Source organism: Homarus americanus, unplaced genomic scaffold (assembly GCF_018991925.1).
Source record: "Homarus americanus isolate GMGI-L3 unplaced genomic scaffold, GMGI_Hamer_2.0 scaffold5589, whole genome shotgun sequence".
Lineage (NCBI taxonomy): Eukaryota > Metazoa > Arthropoda > Malacostraca > Decapoda > Nephropidae > Homarus > Homarus americanus.
In genome coordinates, this window is record NW_024736650.1 from 5,306,947 (window position 1) to 5,331,939 (window position 24,993).

Consider the following 24,993-nt stretch of genomic DNA (forward strand, 5'->3'; position numbering starts at 1 on the left):
GACGCCATGACCTGCCCAGAATATCTCGGGAGGTTCTCTTTGTTTCCCGTGCCACGCTGCCAGTTTTTTACCCCGGCGGTGAACACTCCGGGTTGTGTGTTGGGCCGGACCTGCTCCGCCCAGCCTCGCTCGCACGTCGGGGGACAACCACTGCAACACACCCGGGGTAGTGGTCCTTACTGGTGCTTTCTTTGTTGTTTATATCTTTATTTATTCAACATATTTTGTCCATGCTTACAAATACTGTATCTGTAAATAGGTTTATAAGGTTGATAAGCTGAAGTAGGGAATGACCTCCCCATTCCCTCCCTACTCTGACGCGGCTCCTCAAGCCCGCCAAGTGCCAGCCTCGCACCACACAGCTTTTTCCCTCTCGTGAGAAGCCCCTCAAGGGTCGACTCCGGGAGGCCGTGGTTTTTTTGACCTGTAAGTAAATGAGTGGGCGTAGCTGGTGGGTAAAATATATCCGCGGCTGTGATGGCATTACAGGATTTGTTGTCCCTCTAGCTAGGCGTGGTAGGGGCTTCGTAATCTGGTTAGCACACTTTCTGTGACACGCCCCGCGGCTTTGCCCTCGTCTCGCGGGCTGGTGGCTACAGCCTGCTGTTCCACCTCCTCCCCTGCTCCCTCATACCTTATATGACCAGGACGACAGGTATCCTTAGGCTGAACATGAGACAATATCCCTCCCCTAGAGTTATGTGTAATGTGATCCATATATTGTATTAAATTTACCCTTATCTCATATAACTTTGCAACATTGCAACAGTTGGTAATCTTGCATACTTCAGTACGTGCAATAAAAAAGAATACAGTGAAGTCCCTTTTATTCTTGGGATTAGATAATAATCAGGTGACACTTCGGGGCAATACAGGACTACAGGCGAGTGACTGAGGGTGGGGTTTGGTGTAGGTGAGGAGGGAGGCAGCAGCCGTGTGGGTCCCGTGAGGTGGTCCTGGGGGCGGGCTCGTGTCCACCAGGTAACGGCCAGTAATTATTACCGTGTTAAACAACATGAGTAAGATAAGAACATGCTCCGACAATCACATTTGTAACTGTTTGACCTTAACTAAGATAAATTGGTACCAACTGTGAAAAACGACAGAAGAATAAAGAAGAAGGGGGGAAGGGTGACAGAAAGTATAAGAGAATAGATAAGAAATTATGTAAAAAGAGGTGAATAAAACAGGAAATAAAGAAATGACGACTACGGGTTAGAGAAACACAGGAATGTAAATAATTGACAAGTGTAAGAAGAGAGATGAGAGATAAAGTGAAAGAGAATAAGGGAGTAGAAACGTCATAGAAGGAAGGAAACATCATAACAGGAATTAGGAACTACTGTTATTGTAACATATTTTGTTCTGTACCACAAGGGAAGGATATTGGAACTACTTATGAAGGAACACGTAAAACAAAAACCAAAAATAAGAGACGAAATAGAAAAAAAGAGGAGAGAGAGAGAGAGAGAGAGAGAGAGAGAGAGAGAGAGAGAGAGAGAGAGAGAATGTGTCAGTGTATGAGGAAAGTGAAGAAAGTTGACTAAAAGATGATTATGAAACTTGATGCGGCCAGAGGGAACATTACCCCCACCTACCTCGAGACTCTCTGCTTCTTAGTTCACCAAGACGCGAGTGTCAACAAACGCCTCCCTGCCAGACCTTACATTGTGTGTCGTGGGGGCAAGTTACCTTCAGATTATCCTTTTGTTAAGCTGCCAAAATCGTGTGTTGCTTGCTTGGGGGGAGGGGGATTGGTGCATGTTGAAAGAGGGACCTGTTAAAGTGTTACACTGTACTGAACAAAGAAGGAAATTAAAAGAATACCTGATTATGACCACAGGTAACAGGAAGAGCTCATCATTACAGAGGAAGAAAGGTTAGCGAGTCTCTTAAGAACATAAGAACAAAAGAATGGAGGGAACTGCAGCGGGCTATTGGTTATCTACACCCAACCCCTATCGCTCATATATCCATCCAACCTCTGTTTGAAGCTATCCAGCGTTTTCGAGTTAATGATGATATTTGGTAACTTGTTCCACTCGTCCACTACTCTATTTCCAAACCAGTGTTTACCTAATTCGCGCCTAAATCTAAATTTGTCTAATTTAAAACCATTGTTACGAGTTTGCTCCTGGTTGGATAGTTTGAGTACCTTTGTAATGTCCCCTTTGTTTAGCCCTGACTTCCATTTATACACCTCTTATCATATCGCCCCTCACTCTACGTCTTTCGAGGGAGTGCAAGTTAAGATGCTTTAACCTGTCTCTGTACTCAAGGTTCCTAATGCCCGGGATTAGTCTTGACATTCTCCTCTGAATTCTTTCCAAGGATTCTATATCCATTCTGTAAAACGGTGACCAGAATTGAACTGCGTAATCTAAGTGAGGTCTCACAAGCGCAAGATATAGTTTTAGGATGACCTCGCTAGTCTTGTAACGAACACTCCTTTGTATGAACCCAAGTACTCTATTAGCCTTGTTTCGAGCAAATACACATTGTTTACTTGCTTAAGATTCCTTTTAAATCTTTCTCGCAGTCGGATTTCTCAATAACATCGTTGTTCATCTGGTATCTGGTTTCCCTGTTTACATCTCCTGTACTGAGTACTTTACATTTGTCCACGTTGAATTTCATCTGCCATTTGTCGTGTGTGCGTGTGTGTGTGTGTGTGTGTGTCTGTAGCTCTCATTACTGCTCTGTTCTTAGTCTTGTTTCCTTCATCTAACCTTATCTTACTTAACCAAACGTAACCTAACTTGACTTAACCCAACCTAACCTAACCTAACCTAACCTAAGCTAACTTGACCTTACCTGATCTATTCTAACGTAACCTAACCTAACGTGACCTAATCTAACCTAGCCTAACCTACCCTACCCTAACCTAACTTGACTTAACCTAACCTAACCTAACCTAATCTAATCTAACCTAATCTAACCTAACCTAACCTAACATAACATAACCTAACCTTATCTTCATATAACTTGATCTTACTTAACCAAACGTAACCTGACTTAACCCAACCTAACCTAACCTAACGTGACCTAATCTAACCTAATTATACCCAGATCGAATGTAACATGACCTTACTTTCGATTAACATAGATTTACGGTAAAATGTCCTATCCTAACTCTAACATGACTGTAACCTGGCTGTAATCTTACCCAACTTCACTGTAATAATGATATAGCATCACTGTAACGTGATCTAACTTCACTGTAACATGATCTAACTTCACTGTAACATGATCTAACTTCACTGTAACATGACGTAACTTCACTAACATGACCTAACTTCACTGTAACATGACCTAACTTTACTGTAACATGATCTAACTTTACTGTAACATGACGTAACTTCACTAACATTACCTAACTTCACTGTAACATTACCTAACTTCACTGTAACATGACCTAACTTCACTGTAGCATGATCACTGAAACGTGATCTAACTTCACTGTAACGTGATCTAACTTCACTGTAACATGACCTAACTTCAATGTAACATGACCTAACTTCACTGTAACATGACGCAACTTCACTAACATGATCTAACTTCACTGTAACATGATCTAACTTCACTGTAACATGATCTAACTTCACTGTAACATGACGTAACTTCACTAACATGACCTAACTTCACTGTAACATGATCTAACTTCACTGTAACATGACGTAACTTCACTAACATGATCTAACTTCACTGTAATATGACCTAATTTCACTGTAACATGATCTAACTTCACTGTAACATGATCTAACTTCACTGTAACATGACGTAACCTCACTAACATGACCTAACTTCACTGTAACATGATCTAACTTCACTGTAACATGACCTAACTTCACTGTAACATGACGTAACTTCACTAACATGATCTAACTTCACTGTAACATGATCTAACTTCATTATAACCTATTGGAACCACACTGCAATCTAACCTAACCTCACTGTAACATGACTTAGCTAAATTGTAACATGCCCAAACCTAATTTAAAATGACTTAACCTAACAGTAACAGAACCTAACTTTAACCTCTTGTAACATAATTGCAACGTAACCTAATTAGTTCAGCTGTAACATAACACTAACTGTAACATAACCAAAATTTAACATAACCTACCTGTAATATAAACGATAATGTAATATAACCAAACTGTAAGATAACCAAACTATAACCTAACCTAACCTAACTTAAACTAAACTAACAAACTAACCTCATTATAACGTAACGCAACAGAACCTAACTTAACCAAATCATCCGGAGTCTTCCATTAAAAAAAAATCTTATTGAAAGATACGTTAAATAATGAATAATTACAATAATAATAATAATAATAATAATAATAATAATAATAATAATAATGATAATAATAACACCATGAAGATTTAATAGCTTCTAGTTACAGCTACAGAGGGCAACATGTCGTGATAAAATGCAATAACTCCTACATAAAAGACGCCTATATATTACCACTCACACCTGAACTGTCACAGCAACACACCAGTAATCATACCCCCCCCCCTCCCTGTTGCATGGTGTTGCGTGTCAAGGTACATCATTTGTGTTGTTTTTTTACGTTAGTTTGATCATGATTGTCAATACATCATGGAAGTGTTTACACCTTCAAGCACCTGTACATATTATACGTCTCCAGGTGATGACGCGCCACCTGTGTCGATCAAGTACTATAGTAAAGTGGGTTCAGATTCAACTTGGGGTTCGTTCTGAGGGTTTGTTTTTCCAACTGAGGATGACGTGAAGATTACCCCCCCTCCCCCTCTCCCCCAGCTTATGTCCACTATGTCCACTAGGTTGTGTTAGGGTGTTTAATCATTAGGTGAAAGAAGCTGAGGGTTAAATCTTCATGTGATCTCTGAAAGTTAATAGGCGTTCTTCTCACACCTCTCCTGGTGGCTGCTCCGACTCGTGATAAGATTCGACTGTCTCGATGAATAATGATGGTGATGGTGATGATGATAGTGATGAAGACGATGACGATGATGATGATGATGATGATAATGATGAGAATGATGATGATAGTGAAGATCTGATAGTGATAATGATAATGCTGGTGTTAATGATGATATTGACAATAATGATCACTAAGGACAAGGTGACATTTTGACACCTGCCTTACTTAAGTGTTATTATCTACCTGGTAAACTTTACAACCTGTGGTGTCTTGAGATGTCGTCAAGATTTTCTCAGAAGAAATTTTGGTTTACTGTTGCTGAGGATTAAAGGTGAGACGGAGGTGAACAACACAACACAATACCATGTCAACCTTGCCTCCGGTGTTCATGACACACGTGACACCCCCCCATGACACTACCAGATCAGGGAGTGAGGAGGAGTGACTGAAGTCTTCCGTCCACTATTGTAATGTAAACAAAGTGACCGTCATTACTACCCTCTCTCTCTCTCTCTCTCTCTCTCTCTCTCTCTCTCTCTCTCTCTCTCTCTCTCTCTCTCTCTCTCTCTCTCTCTCTCTCTCTCTCTTCAATTACCCTCACCTCTCTCCTCCCATCTTCTCACTAGGGATACTGTCAAAGCTTTGTTCTAATACTCAAGGAACTGCAAGTAACAAAATAACTCGTGTGAGTCAAGTACCGTCACCAGGAGGTCAAGAATCTAATTAAAAGTTCGAATGTTATTACGAGGTGTGTCATTATTTAAAGCCAGACTGACTTAGTGGGGGGAAAAGTTGAAGAGAGTTAAGGAAATAGAGAAAGAATTCATTTAGGATTAACTTGCATTGTGAAGTTTATGTAGGATATGTGTGTGTGTGTGTGTGTGTGTGTGTGTGTGTGTGTGTGTGTGTGTGTGTGTGTGTCATATCATCACCACCGACTCTCTTCATTTGTTTTAAGTGCTGATCATCATACGATCAATAAGTACCCCAGAAAAAAAAATTAAATAAATAAAAACTATCCCAGTCAGCTAGAGGTTGAGCGGAAGGCAGCGAGAGGAGACAAACTTATACCTTTCTATTATTCTATAACACACTTGAGTGAGCCACCTAACGTCAGATGTAGGTTAGGTTAGGTTAGGTTTTGAAATCGTGTTTGGTCGATGTTGGAGTCCGATGATGATATATCGTTAATAAAAGACTCGATAAAGATGTTAAGTGTCCCTGTAATCACTCATAATATACACCAAATAAATATAGTTTATCTGTGGGAGTGAGATTCATACCAGTAAATTTAGTCATTTTATAAAGCTTGCGTTTCAACACTCCTCCTCGTACAAAACGTCTTTGTTCTTTTTCTCTTAAACCTATTATAAGAAAGTTCAACTCTCCTGAACAAAACAAAATTAATATCTTTGAGTTGTGTTCAGTAACAGCAACAGTCTTTTTTTCTTCTTCCTCTTGACATTATCATTGTTAATTAATATGATTAGTGTGTGAGGTACAGCCACCCCGGGGGGAGCATTCTCCCACCCATGAGTCACTCTCCTGCAGGCTGCTTTTTTTATCACATCTGGTAACACTACTTAACTTCTTGTAGACGAATAAACTGTCTTAATATCCTATGTGTTCTTTACCGAGTGTGAGAGCGTGGAGGTACACACACACACACACACTTGTAAGTTAAACAGGAGGCTATAACTCGACTACAATAAGTTGGAAAGCCCTAATTATCGTACCGGCAATTCAACATTAATGACGTGATACTGTAAACCTAATTTAATTTCTATCTACGAGGCATTTCTTGAATTATTGATTACTAGTGGAATCGCCGCCCTCCGGGCGGCTCTTTCGCTAGGCCACGGCAGGACGCCACCCTCCGGGAGGCTCCACATTGTCTCACTGTAGTACATTAAGGTAGACCACATTTTTGGTTTTGCCATTAGCAGCAAGTATGTACAGATTTTTGCCAGTTCCCACTCTGGATCATCCAACTTAGAACTGTCCATGAGAGAAGCAAGGAAACACTAGGTTTAGGCCAACCATCTTTAGGGACTGTCCCTGGCTTTTGTAGATGGTCATGGCAAAGGTCACTTGAACCGGGAACTGAAGTCGCTTGAACTCAAATGGCAGGTTAGTGGTGATGAGAGGTATCCTTGGTACAAAAACGTCCTCTCCTTTAGCTTTTCTTGTCAGTATTGTAGCTTCCAGTACATGTGGCATCATGTTCTTCACCACCAGTCTTGTGCCATTGCAGAGGATTGGTGGTTCAAGATTTCTTAAGAGCATTATAGGAGTTCCAATCTTGAGAGTGAGGTGGTGAGGAGGCATTCCAGCGGGCTCCAAAGAATTATGGAATTTTGCAGGGTACTGGACTGCTTGGTCCTGGTCGATTACTGTATCAACAGATTTGAATGAGGTCTCACTGCCTGGAAGAGTCATGTTGATTTCAGCCACTGTTTCATTCTTTGGTGCCAGAATTGCGCGTTCACGCAGCCACTTGTTTGGGTAGACCATGTTAGTGAGCTCAGTTGAGGACTTTACAACATTTCCACATCCTTGAGGAATGATTATTTGTCCTGAATCAACAGGGAAAGTTCCATTCCCAATCTGTAGTAGAAGGTTTGCAAACCGTCCAGCATCCTGATCTTGTAGATGTACTCTCATGTTTGTGGATAGGGTGAGTGTCTGAACACTTCTCCAAAGGTATGATGCCCTGAGGCACGCATTCAGTTCATCAGCTGGAGTGCTTCGAAGAATGACAGGTTGGGTCTGGCGATAGTCTCCAGCAATGACCATTGTAATGCCACCCATGAGATGGTCATTTTATCTTATGTCTTGCAAGGTCCTGTCCAATGCTTCAAACGCTAACTTGTGAGACATAGTGCTTTCATCCCAGACTATGAGGCTGCATTTTTCTAAGAGTTTTGCCTTTGCCGATCCTTTTTTGATGTTGCACACTGGATTCTCATTGTGAGCGAGGTTGAGAGGCAGTTTAAAAGTTGAGTGTGAAGTACGCCCTCCTTCTAGTAGTGTTGCAGCAATGCCTGAGGATGCCACAGCAAGAACAATTTTCCCCATCAATAGTTCATTAACGGTGTATGTAAGTTCCACTACAACGGTACAGCAAAGTATATTTTTTTAGCATTAAACTGTTATTATTTTATTGTCTAATCATCACTACATATAACACCACCCATCATCACTACATATAACATCATCCATCATCACTACATATAACACAATCCATCATCACTATATATAACACCACCCATCATCACTACATATAACACCACCCATTATCACTACATAACACCATCCATCATCACTACATATAACACCATCCATCATCACTACATATAACATCATCCATCATCACTACATATAACACCAATCATCATCACTACATATAACACCATCCATGATCACTACAGATCGGTAAAGTAATTTCCGAGATTCTCGTGCGGACACACACACAAACACACAAACACACAGACATACTTCTTTTTGTTTTATATATATAGATAAACGTCTTGTACTGATAGACGAGCGAAGAAGAACGATTCCTTTATGTTACCCCCCTCCCCCATACATACTTATTCTGTGGCTAAGGCTATAGATCATGTTATTGTTTCTCGTATTGATAAACTGTATATATTACCCGAGAACTCACAGCTCAAAAATTAAATAATGTAAAAAAAAAAAACGACAAAGAAATAATAAGATGATATCCAAACCTCATCCCTTTTTAAGACCTTGTTAAGAGTTCGGACTATCTATATAGACCTTTGAAAGTGTGTCGTCTGGGTGGTTCATTCACAGCTCTGTTTAGTACGACACTGTTGAGAAGGTTGAGTCAGTGGTGTGTGGCGCAGTGAGAGGTCCATGTCAGTGATCTTGTGGTCACCAGATGTCGTTAGTTGTAGTAATGGTGAAGTCTTATGAAGGTCTGTTAGTGTTGCTTGGTGAGTGTCTCGGCCTAAAGGTTTGTATCTAAGGCCGCGTACACACTGAGATACATTGTTAGGCAACATTGTCTCTGGACTGTTTCGCGGCTGTCTCAGAAAAATCCAATTTTGTTGAGCAACTGTCTTGCAACAGTCCAGAAACACTGTCTCAAGACCTCATACACACCAAGAAACTTTATCCAGAAACAGTCGCGCAACAATATTTCTGGAGTGTTGCCAAACAATCTCGAGACAGTCCAGCAACACAGTTTACCAATTGTTTCTGGACTATTTCGCACCATTCGCTAGACAGTCAGAAACAATGTTGCCGTGTCTCCCAAGTGTTTCTGGACAGTCTCGTGACTGTTTCTGGATTGTCTCGCATCTGTACAGAAACATTGCTGCGCTACTGTTTCCAGACAATGTATTTTGGTGTGTATGAGGCCTGAGACTTGCTGTAATGACTGACTCCATTAATGCACGACCTTCCTCACACACGAGAGTTGGAAGGTCACTCTGTGGATGACCCAGAATCCTTTTTTTTTTTTTTTTTTTTACTGTTATGATTTATTGGTCTGTGATGCTTTGGTAATTGTTCTGAAGGCTGGACTAGCAGTTCTTTACACGGTTAGCTGGAGGCCAGCAAACAATCAGTAAAATGAACCACTCAGACACACCTTGGCTGAGGATAAAATGCAATTGCTTTTTTTTTCCCAGGAAGATCTTGTGTTAGATCATTAGGTGTCATGACTCGGCTAGCGTGATGAGGCCGCATACTCAAAACACCTCATCAGTTACGTACAGTAGCAGAGATACAGTACCGTAACTTACAGACTCCTTACAGTCCCGTAAATTTCTCATTTTAAAAATTTAATTACAGTCCGGTAAGCAGTCTGTAACTCTTGTGTTTACCCTGTAAATTCGGTTCTCTTGTCCGAAGGTAGATGGGGGTGCAGGAGCTAGTTGGCCAATCGTCGCTCAGTTAACAAAATCATCAACCAATCACAAGAGACGGAGAAATCAGCTGAGATCGACGCACATAATAGTTGCTAGACGTACTTCAAGTGTCATTTGTCAAGATGGAATTATGTTTGAGTGATACTTGAGGATAATGGTTAACCACTGACCAAACTAAACCTAACTTTACTTAACCTAATCTTTACCTAACCTAACCTAACCTAACCTAACCTAACCTAACCTAACTTTACTTAACCTAATCTTTACCTAACCTAGCCTAACTTTACTTTACCTAATCTTTACCTAAACGGTAATTTTTCAGGACTAACCCGCGGGCGACGTTGAGCGAAAACTAATATACAAACGCTGGATTTTCACTGTCTTTTTATAGTGGACACTGTTGTAGTTTGTGCAAAGGTGTTAAAAAATGGAGATTTCTAAAATTAACGTAACTTAACATTTGTTGGTATGAAAAACAGATCTAACCAACCTAACCAAACATACCTACCTAACCTTATCTAACTTCCTTACCTGGGAGGTCTGACCCCCCGGACCCCTGGTATATTAAACAGAAAGAACTTACTATGATATGGTGAAATTTGAGGCATTTTCTGTACGTGAATTGATACGCCCGCATCGGCGTTTATGCAGCCCGGTCGGCGGAGTGATTTATTGTGATGGCGGGAAACGTCAGGAGTTGAGGAAGTTATGAAAAATTTTCTTTCCTGTCTGAAAGCACAGGGATTCCCACATTGTGGACAGTCTCTATTTAGAGGAACAATGTCGTGGTCTTTAAACAATTGAAAGGTCTCGTTGTCTTTATCCCTAAATTCGCAAATTACGTCCATATAAGACCAACAACAGAACTCACTGATGAAAATAAAGTAAGAAAATAATCAGTAATACACATAACTCGTTCGCAGGTTAGTCCTATATATTAACCACATTAACCTGACCTTTACCTAAACTAATCTTTACCTAAATTAACCTAACCTTACCTAACCTAACCTTAACATGCCTAACCTAACCTAAATTTAAAATGCATTAAGGTTAAAATACATAATAGTAGTATCCTAAGTTAAATTTATATATCATCAACAGATTTATAGATATGTTGGAGAAATAATTATCAAAAGTTTGTTGTCTCTGCAAATGTATTTTAAAAAAAAGAAATTGAAATTTTTCTAGAGAACTTAATTGTGTCATGAGCGTTGCGGCTTGGTTAGGTTAGGTTAGGTAACATTAGCTTAGGTTAGATGAGGTAAGGTAAGGTATTGTTAGGGTAAGATACATGAATGTATTTGAGAAAAAACCTCTGAATATAATTCTTTTTCTAAGAAAAAAATGCTTTACCACTTTACCCTTTTTTTTATTAGGTTTGATGAACTTAGATTAGGTTAGGTATTATTTAACTCTGAGTCATGGGTACTTATTGGATACTTGGCAGAATAACTTGTTATAACTTGGTCCTAACAAAGGTGGAGTCTAGGCAAAAATGTTCACTTGACCTCATATTTGGATTTCATTGCTGAAGGATATTTACAGCTATACCACATTAATAAGGTCTATCTGCAAGTTTACTCAGTCATAAAAAAAAATTGTACCCTAAATGTGGACAATAAAAATCTTCTATTTTGGTACAAATTACTTGAAAAGTTGTAAGAAGACAAAAGCTGCGTCTCTTCCATTCAGCGAGAAATAGAAACACTCAAGCCTCATCTTATCGTAAAAAAAATTTACTAAAAAGACAAACTGTAATAATGTATTTTAGTAAGTTGATTTACAAAACATTTTCTTCATTATTCTATGATAAAACAAGTCTAACAAGCATTATTACAACATATATTATTAATTTTTTTATGCAATCGGAAAATAGCGACTACTATATCCGGGTTGATCGTGTTGAGGCTGTACCTAAATATTATGTAACTCAAAATATATTCCCAAAACAGCACGTGTACAGATGAAAATAATAAAAGCATAAATAATACAAACAAAATCAATTAATATGTTTTTTATTATTTTTTTAATGTCAGAAGGGAAGGTTCAGCGCTTCTTGTTGTTCTTTGTCTTTTTCCCGGTGAAGATGTAGTCTCCCCATGGCAGGTACTGGTCCTTTTGTACAGGGCAGAAAGTGGTGGTTACCTTCTTCTTGTTGTTTTGGGTCTTAGTGTGTTTTGTGGTCTGAAGTTTGTGAGATCGGGGGCCCTTCTCCTTCACCTGGCAAGCCTTCACCTCCACCTTTGACACCTTGGTTACAGTGCGTCGGAACACCATTGTGATATACAGATACTGACCCAAACAGCTCTCTCACTGAGGCCAATTCAAAATTTGACCATTCAGAAATAATTACTGTTTAATAAGGTTGGAATTTAAAGAATATGACAAAAAAAGAAGCTCTGTTTATTACTATAGTGATGAGGGATGGTGTTGTAGAGATGATGGATGGTGTTATATGTAGTGATGATGGATGGTGTTATTTGTAGTGATGATGGGTGGTGTTATATGTAGTGATGATGGGTGGTGTTATATATAGTGATGATTGATGGTGTTATATGTAGTGATGATGGATGGTGTTATATGTAGTGATGATTAATGGTGTTATATGTAGTGATGATGGAAGGTGTTATATGTACTGATGATGGATGGTGTTATATGTATTGATGATGGATGGTGTTATATGTAGTGATGATGGATGGTGTTATATGTAGTGATGATGGATGGTGTTATATGTAGTGATGATGGATGGTGTTGTATGTAGTGATGATGGGTTGTGTTATATGTAGTGATGATGGATGGTGTTATATGTAGTGATGATGGATGGTGTTATATATAGTGATGATGGATAGTTTTATATGTAGTGATGATGGATGGTGTTATATGTAGTGATGATGGGTGGTGTTATATATAGTGATGATGGATAGTGTTATATGTAGTGATGATGGATGGCGTTATATGTAGTGATAATGGATGGTGTTATATGTAGTGTTACTTTAATTAACGGAAGCCTAAAGCTATTTCAGGTAGATGAGTATAAGTTCATATTTAGGAATAAAGTAACGGAGTCTTGTTTAATAAATTACCTAGAGTGTTGATGTTCATCTTGAGCAGCTGAAGGGCGTCACGCAGCGCTCTCTTTGTGTACAAGGTCGATGACTCTAATATTGTTTCTGCCTTAAAACTTGGAGCGTTCTTGATGCCAAAAGTCTTCCTTTCATCCTCCATCTACTCCCACGTAAAGGCGGATCAGCAGTAGTGGGACCTGCTGAAGTGGAACACCTGTCTCAGATTATGTCAGCCTGTTGTGCCCCCAAGACGCCCACTATTGACAGTCCCGTCCTATCTTCTTTCTTCCATTTTTTTTTAATGGCTAAGCTCATGAACTGGGTAGTCATTTTGGCCAGTTCGTAAAATGACTTCTAGATTAATCCAACACAACCCAACCCAACCAGCCTAATCTATAGGTTAAGTTGGGTTAGGTAAGGTTGTGTTAGGTTAGGTCACAGTATTTGCCTAATTCGTGAATAAGGTTAGGTTACGTTAGGTTAGGTTAGGTTAGATTTGATTGATGGATGGATAGGATCAGGATTCCATTTCATGAACTGAGCCAAATGACTAATTCATGAACTATACACAAACAAATAGATGAGGTACAGTACCACCTATGGTTATATATTGAGAACACGGACTAGACGGTGCATGGTTCCCTGGCTGCACACACACACACACACACACACACACACACACACACACACACACACACACACACACACACACACACACACAAAGTTCTCTAACTTATTTCACCTCCTTTAATCCTAATTATTCTTCACTAACTTAATACTTGTGAGATGTAGAACGTAAACATACATTGAAATCCAAAGACTGTATAGATTCTCCTTCACAACCTCTCAGGGAAGTTCTTAGCTGAGGTGTACTCAAAATTATCCCATAAACCCAGAAGGTGATATAGATGAGAGCATTTATGTTGTCTGAGATGAGGTATATTTATAGTGTGATATGTACTTTGCTGATATACGTATGTTTGGTACTTTTCACTCAAGTAAGCAGATCTCAAGTTGGTGTGTATTCAAGCGCACGGTTAATACCTCTGAAATCACGGACACACACCTTCATAGCCTCTCAAATGATGTGTGTGTGTGTGTGTGTGTGTGTGTGTGTGTGTGTGTTTGAGTGTGCGTGCGTGTGTGTGTGTGTGTGTGTGAGTGAGGTGTTTCCAAGCGCTGGAATCATTGAACCGATCTTTCTTGATGAAGTGAATGTTGATCGTTATCTTCACCTTCTTCAACACAACTTTTATTCCCTTCTTCCAAGTCATGGCGATTAATTTTGGGGATTTTTTTTTCTTCTCTCTCTCTCTCTCTCCCTGAACAAGATGGAGCAAGACCACACACACCACAAATATAGTTTTGGATTACGTGCGTGAGTATTGGCATGATCGTGTACTCTCAAATCGACACTTGGGCGCTATAAATGGTCATGGACACTATAATTCTCCAGATCTTAATCCGAGAGATATAGTTTTACGGATATTTTTCAAGGATTATGTATACACGAGGGCGAGGAACTCAATGCAGGAATTACTCGTCAAGAAAGATTACTAGTGAGTGAACGTATATACTGTACAACTGTTGTGTTTACGTGTTGAATGAGACTACAGATAAACTTAAGGTCAATACATTACAGGAAACACTCAGAAGACAAAAATTGTATTATTTATTTAGTTTTTTATTTATATATTGAACCATGACAAAACATCAATACTGGAATAGGTAAACAATGGTTAGTATCAGAACATCTTAACCTGCCGTCCATGTAGGTGAAAAATACATACACCTATGAACTGTTTTATTACAGAGGGATTTTTTTTGTATTGTTGAAACTAACTGTAAGCTATAGTCCGTGTATATTAAAGTTGGTTCTGTATCATTGAGGACATATTTCTTGTCTTAATGTACCCAAAATTTAGATAAATGAAGTTAGGGGTAAGATAAGGTAAATAAGGTTTGTAAATTAGATAACCGTATAGTCGTCCATTCATTTTGATAAAATCAAAATTTCATCCCTAGAACGCACACACACACACACACACACACACTTGTCACTATGTTGAAATGAACTGTAGTTTGAGCTTTTCCCCATCTAGTTATTATATATCTTATTTGTATCACTTATGTTACTTGTATATTATTTGTACTGTAACTCGAAACCCATTCCCCAAATATGTAACTGTATATTTTCAGCCTTCTGGCCGCCAAGCTCTTTCAATAAACCATTAATTATTATTATTATTATTACACACACACAAACACACACACTCGTACACAAACACATACACACGTGCATTCTATATAACTCTACAAGTTAATCCTAAGAGAGTTTTCCTCAATTTCTTTCGCTGTCTTAAGCTTTCCCTCACTAAGTCAATCTGGCCTTAAATCAAGAATATAATGACAACTGTGATGTGACTCCCTTGTAAGTCATACAGACAAACCTCACCAGGCAGTAGCGAGGCGAGTTATGAAACCAAGACTGGGAGATGAGCGATTTGGGTATTGAAAAACATAAACACTTAAGGTACATTCTTATACTGAAAATAGTAGCAGAAAAGTAATGGTAATCTAAGTGTGTCTCTGCCTTCAGAGATTTCATGACAGATTTTCAAAGAGTTAAAGACAGATTTTACCATGATGTTAAGAGGCAGGTGGTGGAAATACGCCCAGGACGAAGTTGAGATGAGAGGTGTGGTGTTAACAGTAATAAACACTGTACGACTCTTGCCTGTGTTATGTAAGAACTAGAAATCAAAATGAATTAAAGAGACCAACTTTCACAAGCAAGTACAACACATCTTTCAGATGACTCACATGACCTGCTGGTGACCTATGACCTCCCGTGCAATTGGTCAAAAATGACAACAAAAAATTGCACATCTATCTCTGTTAACCACGATGACACGCGATCAATGCAGCAGTTACCTGACTCACCCACACCGACATCATGTGGTCATATAATTAGCACCTCCGCCCTCATTATCATCTTTACACGTCTTGATAATTCCCAAATAACACATCACTTTGACTTACTAATTGCCTTAGATATCCACTCCAAAATTAACTGTGGATTAGATAAGCAAAAAACAAAAACAGATTAAAAAAACAAGAGACGGTGTACATTCTGCCAGTCTAACTCGATTCAAATTCATACTGATGTGACATTTTACACTCTTAATTGACTTTCATTACCACAGAGGTTAGTTGGGTACAGTTCTAAGGTATTTTATCAAAGCCTTGGGTCAGTGTCGGTGGGATAATAAGAATTGTATCACGTACCGCTGGATTCTTGACGAAGTAATACAATATCTAACACACTCAAACTGTTCTAAGTTTTAACTGCGTCTATAAAAAACAAACTTCCTGTGGATCTGAACAAAAGGAAATATGTCTTTAATGTTCCTTAATATTTAGTTCATTTTGTTATCATTCGTTATTAAGATGAAATAATTTACTTTCGATAAGGTGAAATAATAATACGGCACCTGACTCCACCCACCTCACCGACCACACGTATAGCACTGTCTTGTCTTCATTACATATATGCGACAGGTACTACGAGAGGCTAAATACCCTTTATCTGTAGTCCAAAATTAAACTCTCCTGAACCCTGCAGCTTGATCACAGTACCTTGATCATAACACCCCTGACGTCATCATTCCCAGCTACAACACTAAAAATACAATTAATAACTACAAGACTAAACACAACAATCAATAACTAACAACACTAATAACTTCAATTAATAATTAACAGGGAGGTACTACCGCCTGCGAAGATATTGGAAGCATAATGTATTGTGTAATGGTAGACCCTGCTGCCATATGTGACCAAGTCCCAGGTTGCTGATCTGACTTTCTGCCTCATTTACACACAATTGCAGGGTCTTAAGTGTTTCTCTTATTTTGACAACACAACATACAGTACATCTGTATATCCTTTCTCACTACTGATCTTTTTTTAAGTATTTGTATTTATTTTTTTTTGTGATTTATTATGATTAAAAATAATATTATATTATATTATATTATATTTTTATTTAATATTTTTTATATAATTGTTTATTAATTATTATTTATTATTATTATTATTATTATTATTATTATTATTATTATTATTATTATTATTATTATTATTATTATTATTATTATTATTATTATTATTATTATTATTATTATTATTATTATTATTATTATTATATTTTCGCCTCCGTAAAAAAATCAGAATTAACAACTTTAATAACTACAGCTAATAACTATAATAACAACACTAATAACTATAACTAAGGACTACAACACTGAGGACTAACAACATTAAAGACTACAACACTAATACAGTTGCTATAACACTTCAGATCCCCACATTCATAAGTTCAACATTCATGATTAAAACATTCTTTACCTGTTGACCCCATCACTCTTGACCCCATTAGTATTGACCCCATTACTCTTGACCCCATCATTTTTTACTTCATTAGTCTTGACCCTATCACTCTTGACCTCATCACTCTTGACCCATTACTCCAGACCCCATTAGTTTTGACCCCATTACTCTTTGCCCCATCACCTGTTAACCTCATAATTTTTGACTTCATTAGTCTTGACCCCCAACACTCTTGATCCCATTTTTACCCATCACCTGCTGACCCCATCACTCTTGACCCCATTACTCCAGACACCCATTAGTCTTGACCCCATCACTCCTGACCCCCGTCCCCAAGCGCCTCTAACCCCGGTACTTTTTGAGCCCAACAGCGCACCTCACACCAGGTCCAAAATAGACTGGAAATTTATGTCTCTCTCTCATGCATCTGATAGTGGCTGATGAGAGAGATTTATGAGAGCGGCGCTCGACAGGTGAAGGTGAGGGTGGCAGCCAGGTGAAGGTGAGGGTGGCAGCCAGGTGAAGGTGGAGTCAAGCCAGCCAGCTGTCAGGTGAAGACGACGCTGGCCTTAGAAGGCAGACTTTCACTTGAAGATGATGCTGTGTGTCAGAGGAAGATGAGGCACTGTTGTCCTGTGTGGAGCTCTGAACTCGGCTGTGCGGTCCAGTGGTGGCCGGGGTGCTGATGTGGCACACGGGGGCCTGAGGACCAGTGGTGGCCGGGGTGCCTGTCATGTGGTACACGCGGGCCCCAGGACCAGTGGTGGCCGGGTGCTCATGGGGTACACGGGGGCCCAGGACCAGTGGTGGCCGGGGTGCTGATGTGGTACACGGGGCCCTGGGACCAATGGTGGCCGGGTGCTGATGTGGTACACGGGGCCCCAGACCAGTGGTGGTGGCCGGGGTGCGCATGTGGCACACGGGGCCCGAGGACCAGTGGTGGCCGGGGTGCTCATGTGGTACACGGGGCCCGGAATGGTGGCCGGGGTGCTGATGTGGTACACGGGGCAGGACCAGTGGTGGCAGGGGTGCTGATGTGGTACACGGGGCCCGAGGACCAGTGGTGGCCGGGGTGCTGATGTGTACACGGGGCCGGAGGACCAGTGGTATGGGGTGCTCATGGTACACGGAGCCCGAGGACCAGTGGTGGCTGGGTGCCTGCGTGGTACACGGGAGCCTGGAGGACCAGTGGTGGCAGGGTGCTCATGTGGTACACGGGGCCCGAGGACCAGTGGTGCCGGGGTGCCTATGTGGTACACGGGGGCCCGAGGACCAGTGGTGGCCGGGTGCCTGTGGTACACGGGGGCCTGAGGACCAGTGGTGGCCGGGGTGCTCATGGTACACGGGGCCTGAGGACCAGTGGTGGCCGGGGTGCTAATGTGGTACACGGGGGCCCCAGGACCAGTGGTGGCCGGGTGCTGATGTGGTACAATGGGGGCCCCAGGACCAGTGGTGGCCGGTGCAATGTAGTACACGGGGGGGGGACCAGTGGTGGCCGGGGTGCTGTAGTACACGGGGGGGGGCAGTGCAGGCCGGGGTGCTAATGTAGCACGGGGAGACCAGTGGTGGCCGGGGTGCTGATGTGGTACACGGGGCCTGAGGACCAGTGGTGGCCGGGGTGCTGATGTGGTACATGGGGGGGGCAGGACCAGTGGTGGCCGGGGTGCTGATGTGGTACACGGGGGCCCCAGGACCAGTGGTGGCCGGGGTGCTGATGGGTACACGGGGCCCCAGGACCAGTGGTGGCCGGTGCTGATGTGGCACACGGGGCCCTGGGACCAATGGTGGCCGGGGTGCTGATGGTACACGGGGCCCCAGGACCAGTGGTGGCCGGGGTGCTGATGTGGACACGGGGCCCCAGGACCAGTGGTGGCCGGGGTGCAATGTAGTACACGGGGGGGCAGGACCAGTGGTGGCCGGGGTGCTAATGTAGTACACGGGGGCAGGACCAGTGGTGGCCGGGGTGCTAATGTAGCAACACGGGGGCAGGACCAGTGGTGGCCGGGGTGCTGATGTGGTACACGGGGGCCCTGGGACCAATGGTGGCCGGGTGCTAATGTAGCACACGGGGGTGGGCAGGACCAGTGGTGGCCGGGGTGCTGATGGGCACACGGGCCCTGGGACCAATGGTGGCCGGGGTGCTAATGTAGTACACGGGGGGGGCAGGACCAGTGGTGGCCGGGGTGCTGATGTGGACACGGGGCCCCAGGACCAATGGTGGCGGGGTGCTCATGTGGTACACGGGACCCAGGACCAGTGGTGGCCGGTGCTCATGGTACACGGGGCCCTGGGACCAGTGGTACGGGGTGCTGATGTGGTACACACGGGGCCCTGGGACCAATGGTGGCAGGGGTGCTGATGTGGTACACGGGGCCCTGGGACCAATGGTGGCTGGGGTGCTGATGTGGTACACGGGGCCCCAGGACCAGTGGCAGGCAGGGTGCTGATGTGGTACACGGGGCCCCGGACCAATGGTGGCTGGGGTGCTGATGTGGTACACGGGGGGCCCCAATCAGGTGGCCGGGTGCTAATGTAGTACACGGGGCAGACCAGTGGTGGCCGGGGTGCTGATGTGGTACACGGGGGCCCTGGGACCAATGGAGGCAGGGTGCTCATGTGGTACACGGGACCCAGACCAGTGGTGGCCGGGTGCTGATGTGGTACACGGGCCCTGGGACCAGGTGGCTGGGCAGCTGATGTGGCACACGGGCCCTGGGACCAATGGTGGTCGGGGGTGCTGATGTGGTACACGGGGGGGCAGGACCAGTGGTGGCCGGGGTGCATGTGGCATACAGGGCCCGACCAATGGTGGCTGGGGTGCTGATGTGGTACACGGGGCCCTGGGACCAATGGAGGCCGGGAATGCAATGTAAAGGCGGGGCAGACCAGTGGTGGCCGGGGTGCTGATGTGGTACACGGGGCCCTGGGACCACTGGTGGCCGGGATGTTCTGCGGGAAGCAGGGACCCAGACCAGTGGTGGCCGGGGTGCTGATGTGGTACACGGGGCCCTGGGACCAGTGGTGGCCGGGGTGCTGATGGGTACACGGGGCCCTGGGACCAATGGTGGCCGGGGTGCTGATGTGGTACACGGGGGCAGGACCAGTGGTGGCGGGGTGCTAATGTGGTACACGGGGCCCTGGGACAAGTGGTGGCCGGGGTGGATGTGGTACAAGGGGCCCAAGACCAGTGGTGGGGGTGCTGATGTGGTACACGGGGGCACGGACCAGTGGTCACGGGATGCTGATGTGGTACACGGGGCCCTGGGACAAGTGGTGGCCGGGGTGCTAATGTGGTACACAGGGGCCCTGGGACCAATGGTGGCCGGGGTGAGATGGCACGGGGCCCGGGACAAGTGGTGGCCAATGCATGGCACACGGGGGCCCTGGGACCAATGGTACGGGGTGGTGATGTGGTACACGGCCCAAGGACCAGTAGTGGCCGGGGTGCCGATGTGGTACACGGGGCCCCAGGACCAGTGGTGGCCGGGGTGCTGATGTGGTACCACGGGGGCCTGAGGACCAGTGGTGGCCGGGTGCTGATGTGGCACGGGGCCTCAGGACCAGTGGTGGCCGGTGCTGATGTGCTACACGGGTGCCCTGGGACCAGTTGGCCGGGTGCTCATGTAGTACACGGGCCCCAGGACCAGTGGTGGCAGTGCTGATGTGATACATGAGGGCCCCAAAACCAGTGGTGGCCTGGTTGCCCCAGGACCAGTGGTGGCCGTGTTGTCCCAGGAACCAGTGGTGGCCGTGTTGTCCCAGGAACCAGTGGTGGCCGTGTTGTCCCAGGAACTGGTGGCCTGGTTGCCCCAGGACCAGTGGTGGCCGTGCGTCCCAGGACCAGTGGTGCCCGGGTTGCCCCAGGACCAGTGTGTGGCCGTGTTGCCCCAGGAACCAGTGGTGGCCGTGTTGTCCCAGGAACCAGTGGTGGCCGTGTTGCCCCAGGAACCAGTGGTGGCCAGGTTGCCCCAGGAACCAGTGGTGGCTATGTTGTCCCAGAACCAGTGGTGGCCTTGGCCCCCAGGAACGTGGTGGCCAGGTTGCCCCAGGAACCAGTGGTGGCCTTGCTGCCCCAGGACCAGTGGTGGCCGTGTTGTCCCAGAACCAGTGGTGGCCGTGTTGTCCCAGGAACCAGTGGTGGCCGTGTTGTCCCAGGAAACCAGTGGTGCCTGGTTGCCCCAGGACCAGTGGTGGCCGTGTTGCCCCAGGACCAGTGGTGGCCGGCCCAGGACCAGTGTGTGGCCGTGTTGCCCCAGGAACCAGTGGTGGCCGTGTTGCCCCAGGAACCAGTGGTGGCCGGGTTGCCCCAGGAACCAGTGGTGGCTATGTGTCCCAGGAACCAGGTGGCCGTGTTCTGGAACCAGTGGTGGCCAGGTTGCCCCAGGAACCAGTGGTGGCAGGTTGCCCCAGGAACCAGTGGTGGCCAGGCCCCAGGAACCAGTGGTGGCCAGGTTCAGAACCAGTGGTGGCCGTGTTGTCCCAGGAACCAGTGGTGGCCGGGTTGCCCCAGGAACCAGTGGTGGCGTTGCCCCAGGAAACCAGTGGTGGCTGTGCTGCCCCGGAACCACAGGTTGCCCCAGGACCAGTGTGTGGCCGTTGCCCAGGGATCAGTGGTGGCTGCCGTTCCAGGACCAGTGTGTGGCCAGGTTTCAAACCAGTGGTGGCCAGGCCCCAGGACCAGTGGTGGCCGGGTTTCCCCAGGACCAGGCCGTGGTGTCCCAGGGAACGGTGGTGGCCAGTGGCCCCAGGACCAGTGGTGGCTGGGTTGCCCCAGGATCAGTGTGTGGCCGTGTTGTCCAGGAACCAATGGTGGCTGTGCGTCTTGCCAGGACCAGTGGTGGCCGAGAGCTGCCCCAGGACCAGTGGTGGCCAGGTCTCAGGAGGAACCGGTGGTGGCCAGTTGTCCCAGGAAACAGTGGTGGCCGGGTTGCCCCAGGGACCAGTGGTGGCCAGGTTGCCCCAGGACCAGTGTGTGGCCGTGTTGCCCAGGAACCAGTGGTGCCGTCCCAGGAACCAGTGGTGTGAGTTGCCCCAGGACCAGTGGTGGCTGGGTTGGCCAGGACCAGTGGTGGCCGGGTTGCCCAAGGACCAGTGTGTGGGTTGCCCCAGGACCAGTGGTGGCCGTGTTGCCCAGGGAACCAATGGTGGCCAGGTTGCCCCAGGACCAGTGGTGCGGGTTGCCCAGGACCAGTGGTGGCCGTGTTGCCCCAGGAACCAATGGTGGCCGGGTTGCCCCAGGACCAGTGGTGGCCGTGTTGCCCCAGGAACCAATGGTGGCCGGGTTGCCCAGAGACCAGTGTGTGGCCAGGTTGCCCCAGGAACCAGTGGTGGCCGTGTGCCCAGGAACCAATGGTGGCCAGGTTGCCCCAGGACCAGTGGTGGCCAGGTTGCCCCAGGACCAGTGGTGGCCAGGTTGCACCAGGACTAGTGGTGGCCGGGTTGCCAGGACCAGTGGTGGCCAGGTTCCCAGGACCAGTGGTATCCGGGTGCCCAGGACTAGTGGTGGCCAGGTTGCACCAGGACCAGTGGTGGCCGGGTTGCCCCCAGGACTAGTGGTGGCCAGGTTGCCCCAGGACCAGTGGTGGCCAGGTTGCCCCAGGACCAGTGGTGGCCGGGTTGCCCCAGGACTAGTGGTGGCCGGGTTGCACCAGGACTGAAGTGGTGGCCAGGTTGCCCCAGGACCAGTGGTGGCCGGTTGCCCCAGGACCAGTGGTGCGGGTTGCCCAGGACTAGTGGTGGCCGTGTTGTCCCAGGAACCAGTGGTGGCCTGGTTGCCCCAGGACCAGTGGTGGCCGTGTTGCCCCAGGACCAGTGTGTGGCCGTTTCCCCAGGAACCAGTGGTGGCCGTGTTGTTCCAGGAACCAGTGGTGGCCGTGTTGCCCAGGAACCAGTGGTGGCCGTGTTGCCCCAGGAACCAGTGGTGGCCAGGGTTGCCCCAGGAACCAGTGGTGGCCTGGTTGCCCCAGGACCAGTGGTGGCCGTGTTGTCCCAGGAACCAGTGGTGGCCGTGTTGTCCCAGGAACCAGTGGTGGCCGTGTTGTCCCAGGAACCAGTGGTGGCCTGGTTGCCCCAGGAACCAGTGGTGGCCGGGTTGCCCCAGGACCAGTGTGTGGCCGTGTTGTCCCAGGAACCAGTGGTGGCCAGGTTGCCCCAAGACCAGTGGTGGCCAGGTTCTAGGACCAGTGGTGGCCGGGTTTCCCCAGGACAGTGTGTGGCCGTGTTGTCCCAGGAACCTGTGGTGGCCGTGTTGCCCCAGGACCAGTGGTGGCTGGGTTGCCCCAGGATCAGTGTGTGGCCGTGTTGTCCCAGGAACCAATGGTGGCCGTGTTGCCCCAGGACCAGTGGTGGCCAGGGTTGCCCAGGGAACCGGTGGTGGCCGGTTGTCCCAGGAACCGGTGGTGGCCGGTTGCCCCAGGACCAGTGGTGGCCAGGTTGCCCCAGGACCAGTGTGTGGGCGTGTTGCCCCAGGAACCAGTGGTGGCCGTGTTGTCCCAGGAACCAGTGGTGGCCGGGTTGCCCCAGGACCAGTGGTGGCTGGGTTGCCCCAGGAACCAGTGGTGACCGGGTTGCCCAGGACCAGTGGTGGCCGGGTTGCCCCAGGAACCAGTGGTGGCCGGGTTGCCCAGGACCAGTGTGTGTGGGTGCCCCAGGACCAGTGGTGGCTGGGTTGCCCGGGAACCAGTGGCCGTGTTGCCCCAGGAACCAATGGTGGCCAGGTTGCCCCAGGACCAGTGGTGGCCGGGTTGCCCCAGGACCAGTGGTGGCCGGGTTGCACCAGGACTGGTGGTGGCCGGGTTGCACCAGGACCAGTGGTGGCCGGTTGCCAGGACCAGTGGTATCCCGGGTTGCCCCAGGACTAGTGGTGGCCAGGTTGCCAGGACCAGTGGTGGCCAGGTTGCCCCAGGACTAGTAGTGGCCGGGTTGCCCCAGGACCAGTGGTGGCCGGGTTGCCCCAGGACCAGTGGTGGTCCGGGTTGCCCCAGGACTAGTGGTGGCCGGGTTGCACCAGGACTAGTGGTGGCGGGTTGCCCCAGGACCAGTGGTGGCCGGGTTGCCCCAGGACCAGTGGTGGCCGGGTTGCCCCAGGACTAGTGGTGGCCGGGTTGCCCCAGGACTAGTGGTGGCCGGGTTGCACCAGGACTAGTGGTGGCCGGGTTGCCCAGGACCAGTGGTGGCCGGGTTGCCCCAGGACCAGTGGTGGCCGGGTTGCCCCAGGACTGATGGTGGCCAGGTTGCCAGGACCAGTGGTGGCCGGGTTGCCCCAGGACCAGTGGTGGCCGGGTTAGAGGAAGGAAAGTGGGAGAGGTTGTGGTGTGGGCGAGGTGATGCCGCTCACCTCAGTGTATGATCACACATTCTCTTATTTACTGTATTTGTTACACGTCTCTTGTTTCAGCCAGCGAGGTGTCACATCTGCTAGGGATGCACTACAGGTTAATTAGGAGAACTATAATGACAAGTACTACAGACAACTTCGTGTTTTGTGAGAAAATATCCTTCCTACTTTGTCTCCACTCAGATAGTGAAAGGGCTTACTGCTTTCCCTTTGTGTGTGTGTGAGAAAAAAACCCTAACACAGGTTAACTGATCTTGATGAAACTAGTCAGATGGGTCGGTTGTTGGCCATGGAGGAACTGATTTAATTTTCGTGAATTAAGTTTTAAGAATATATTGAGGACACCATGCCGGGAGGTCCAGGTATTCACTAGCCGAGTG

At 46.5% G+C, this 24,993-nt stretch overlaps 2 protein-coding genes across 2 annotated transcripts; one reads left to right on the plus strand and one right to left on the minus strand.

The window, feature by feature from the left end:
- Window positions 1-18,008: 18,008 nt before the first annotated feature.
- LOC121872249 (leucine-rich repeat extensin-like protein 5) lies at window positions 18,009-20,061 on the minus strand. The gene is made up of 2 exons (XM_042374916.1): window positions 19,660-20,061; window positions 18,009-19,376 (listed from the first exon to the last, which is right to left on the minus strand). Exons 1-2 carry the CDS (start codon window positions 20,059-20,061, stop codon window positions 18,009-18,011), a joined length of 1,770 nt encoding a protein of 589 aa, XP_042230850.1.
- Window positions 20,062-20,313: 252 nt separating this feature from the next.
- Window positions 20,314-24,137, plus strand: LOC121872250 (collagen alpha-1(I) chain-like). The gene is made up of 4 exons (XM_042374917.1): window positions 20,314-20,672; window positions 20,987-22,840; window positions 22,957-23,421; window positions 23,534-24,137. The coding sequence occupies exons 1-4, from the start codon at window positions 20,314-20,316 to the stop codon at window positions 24,135-24,137; spliced, it is 3,282 nt and encodes a 1,093-aa protein (XP_042230851.1).
- The last annotated feature ends 856 nt before the right edge of the window (window positions 24,138-24,993 follow it).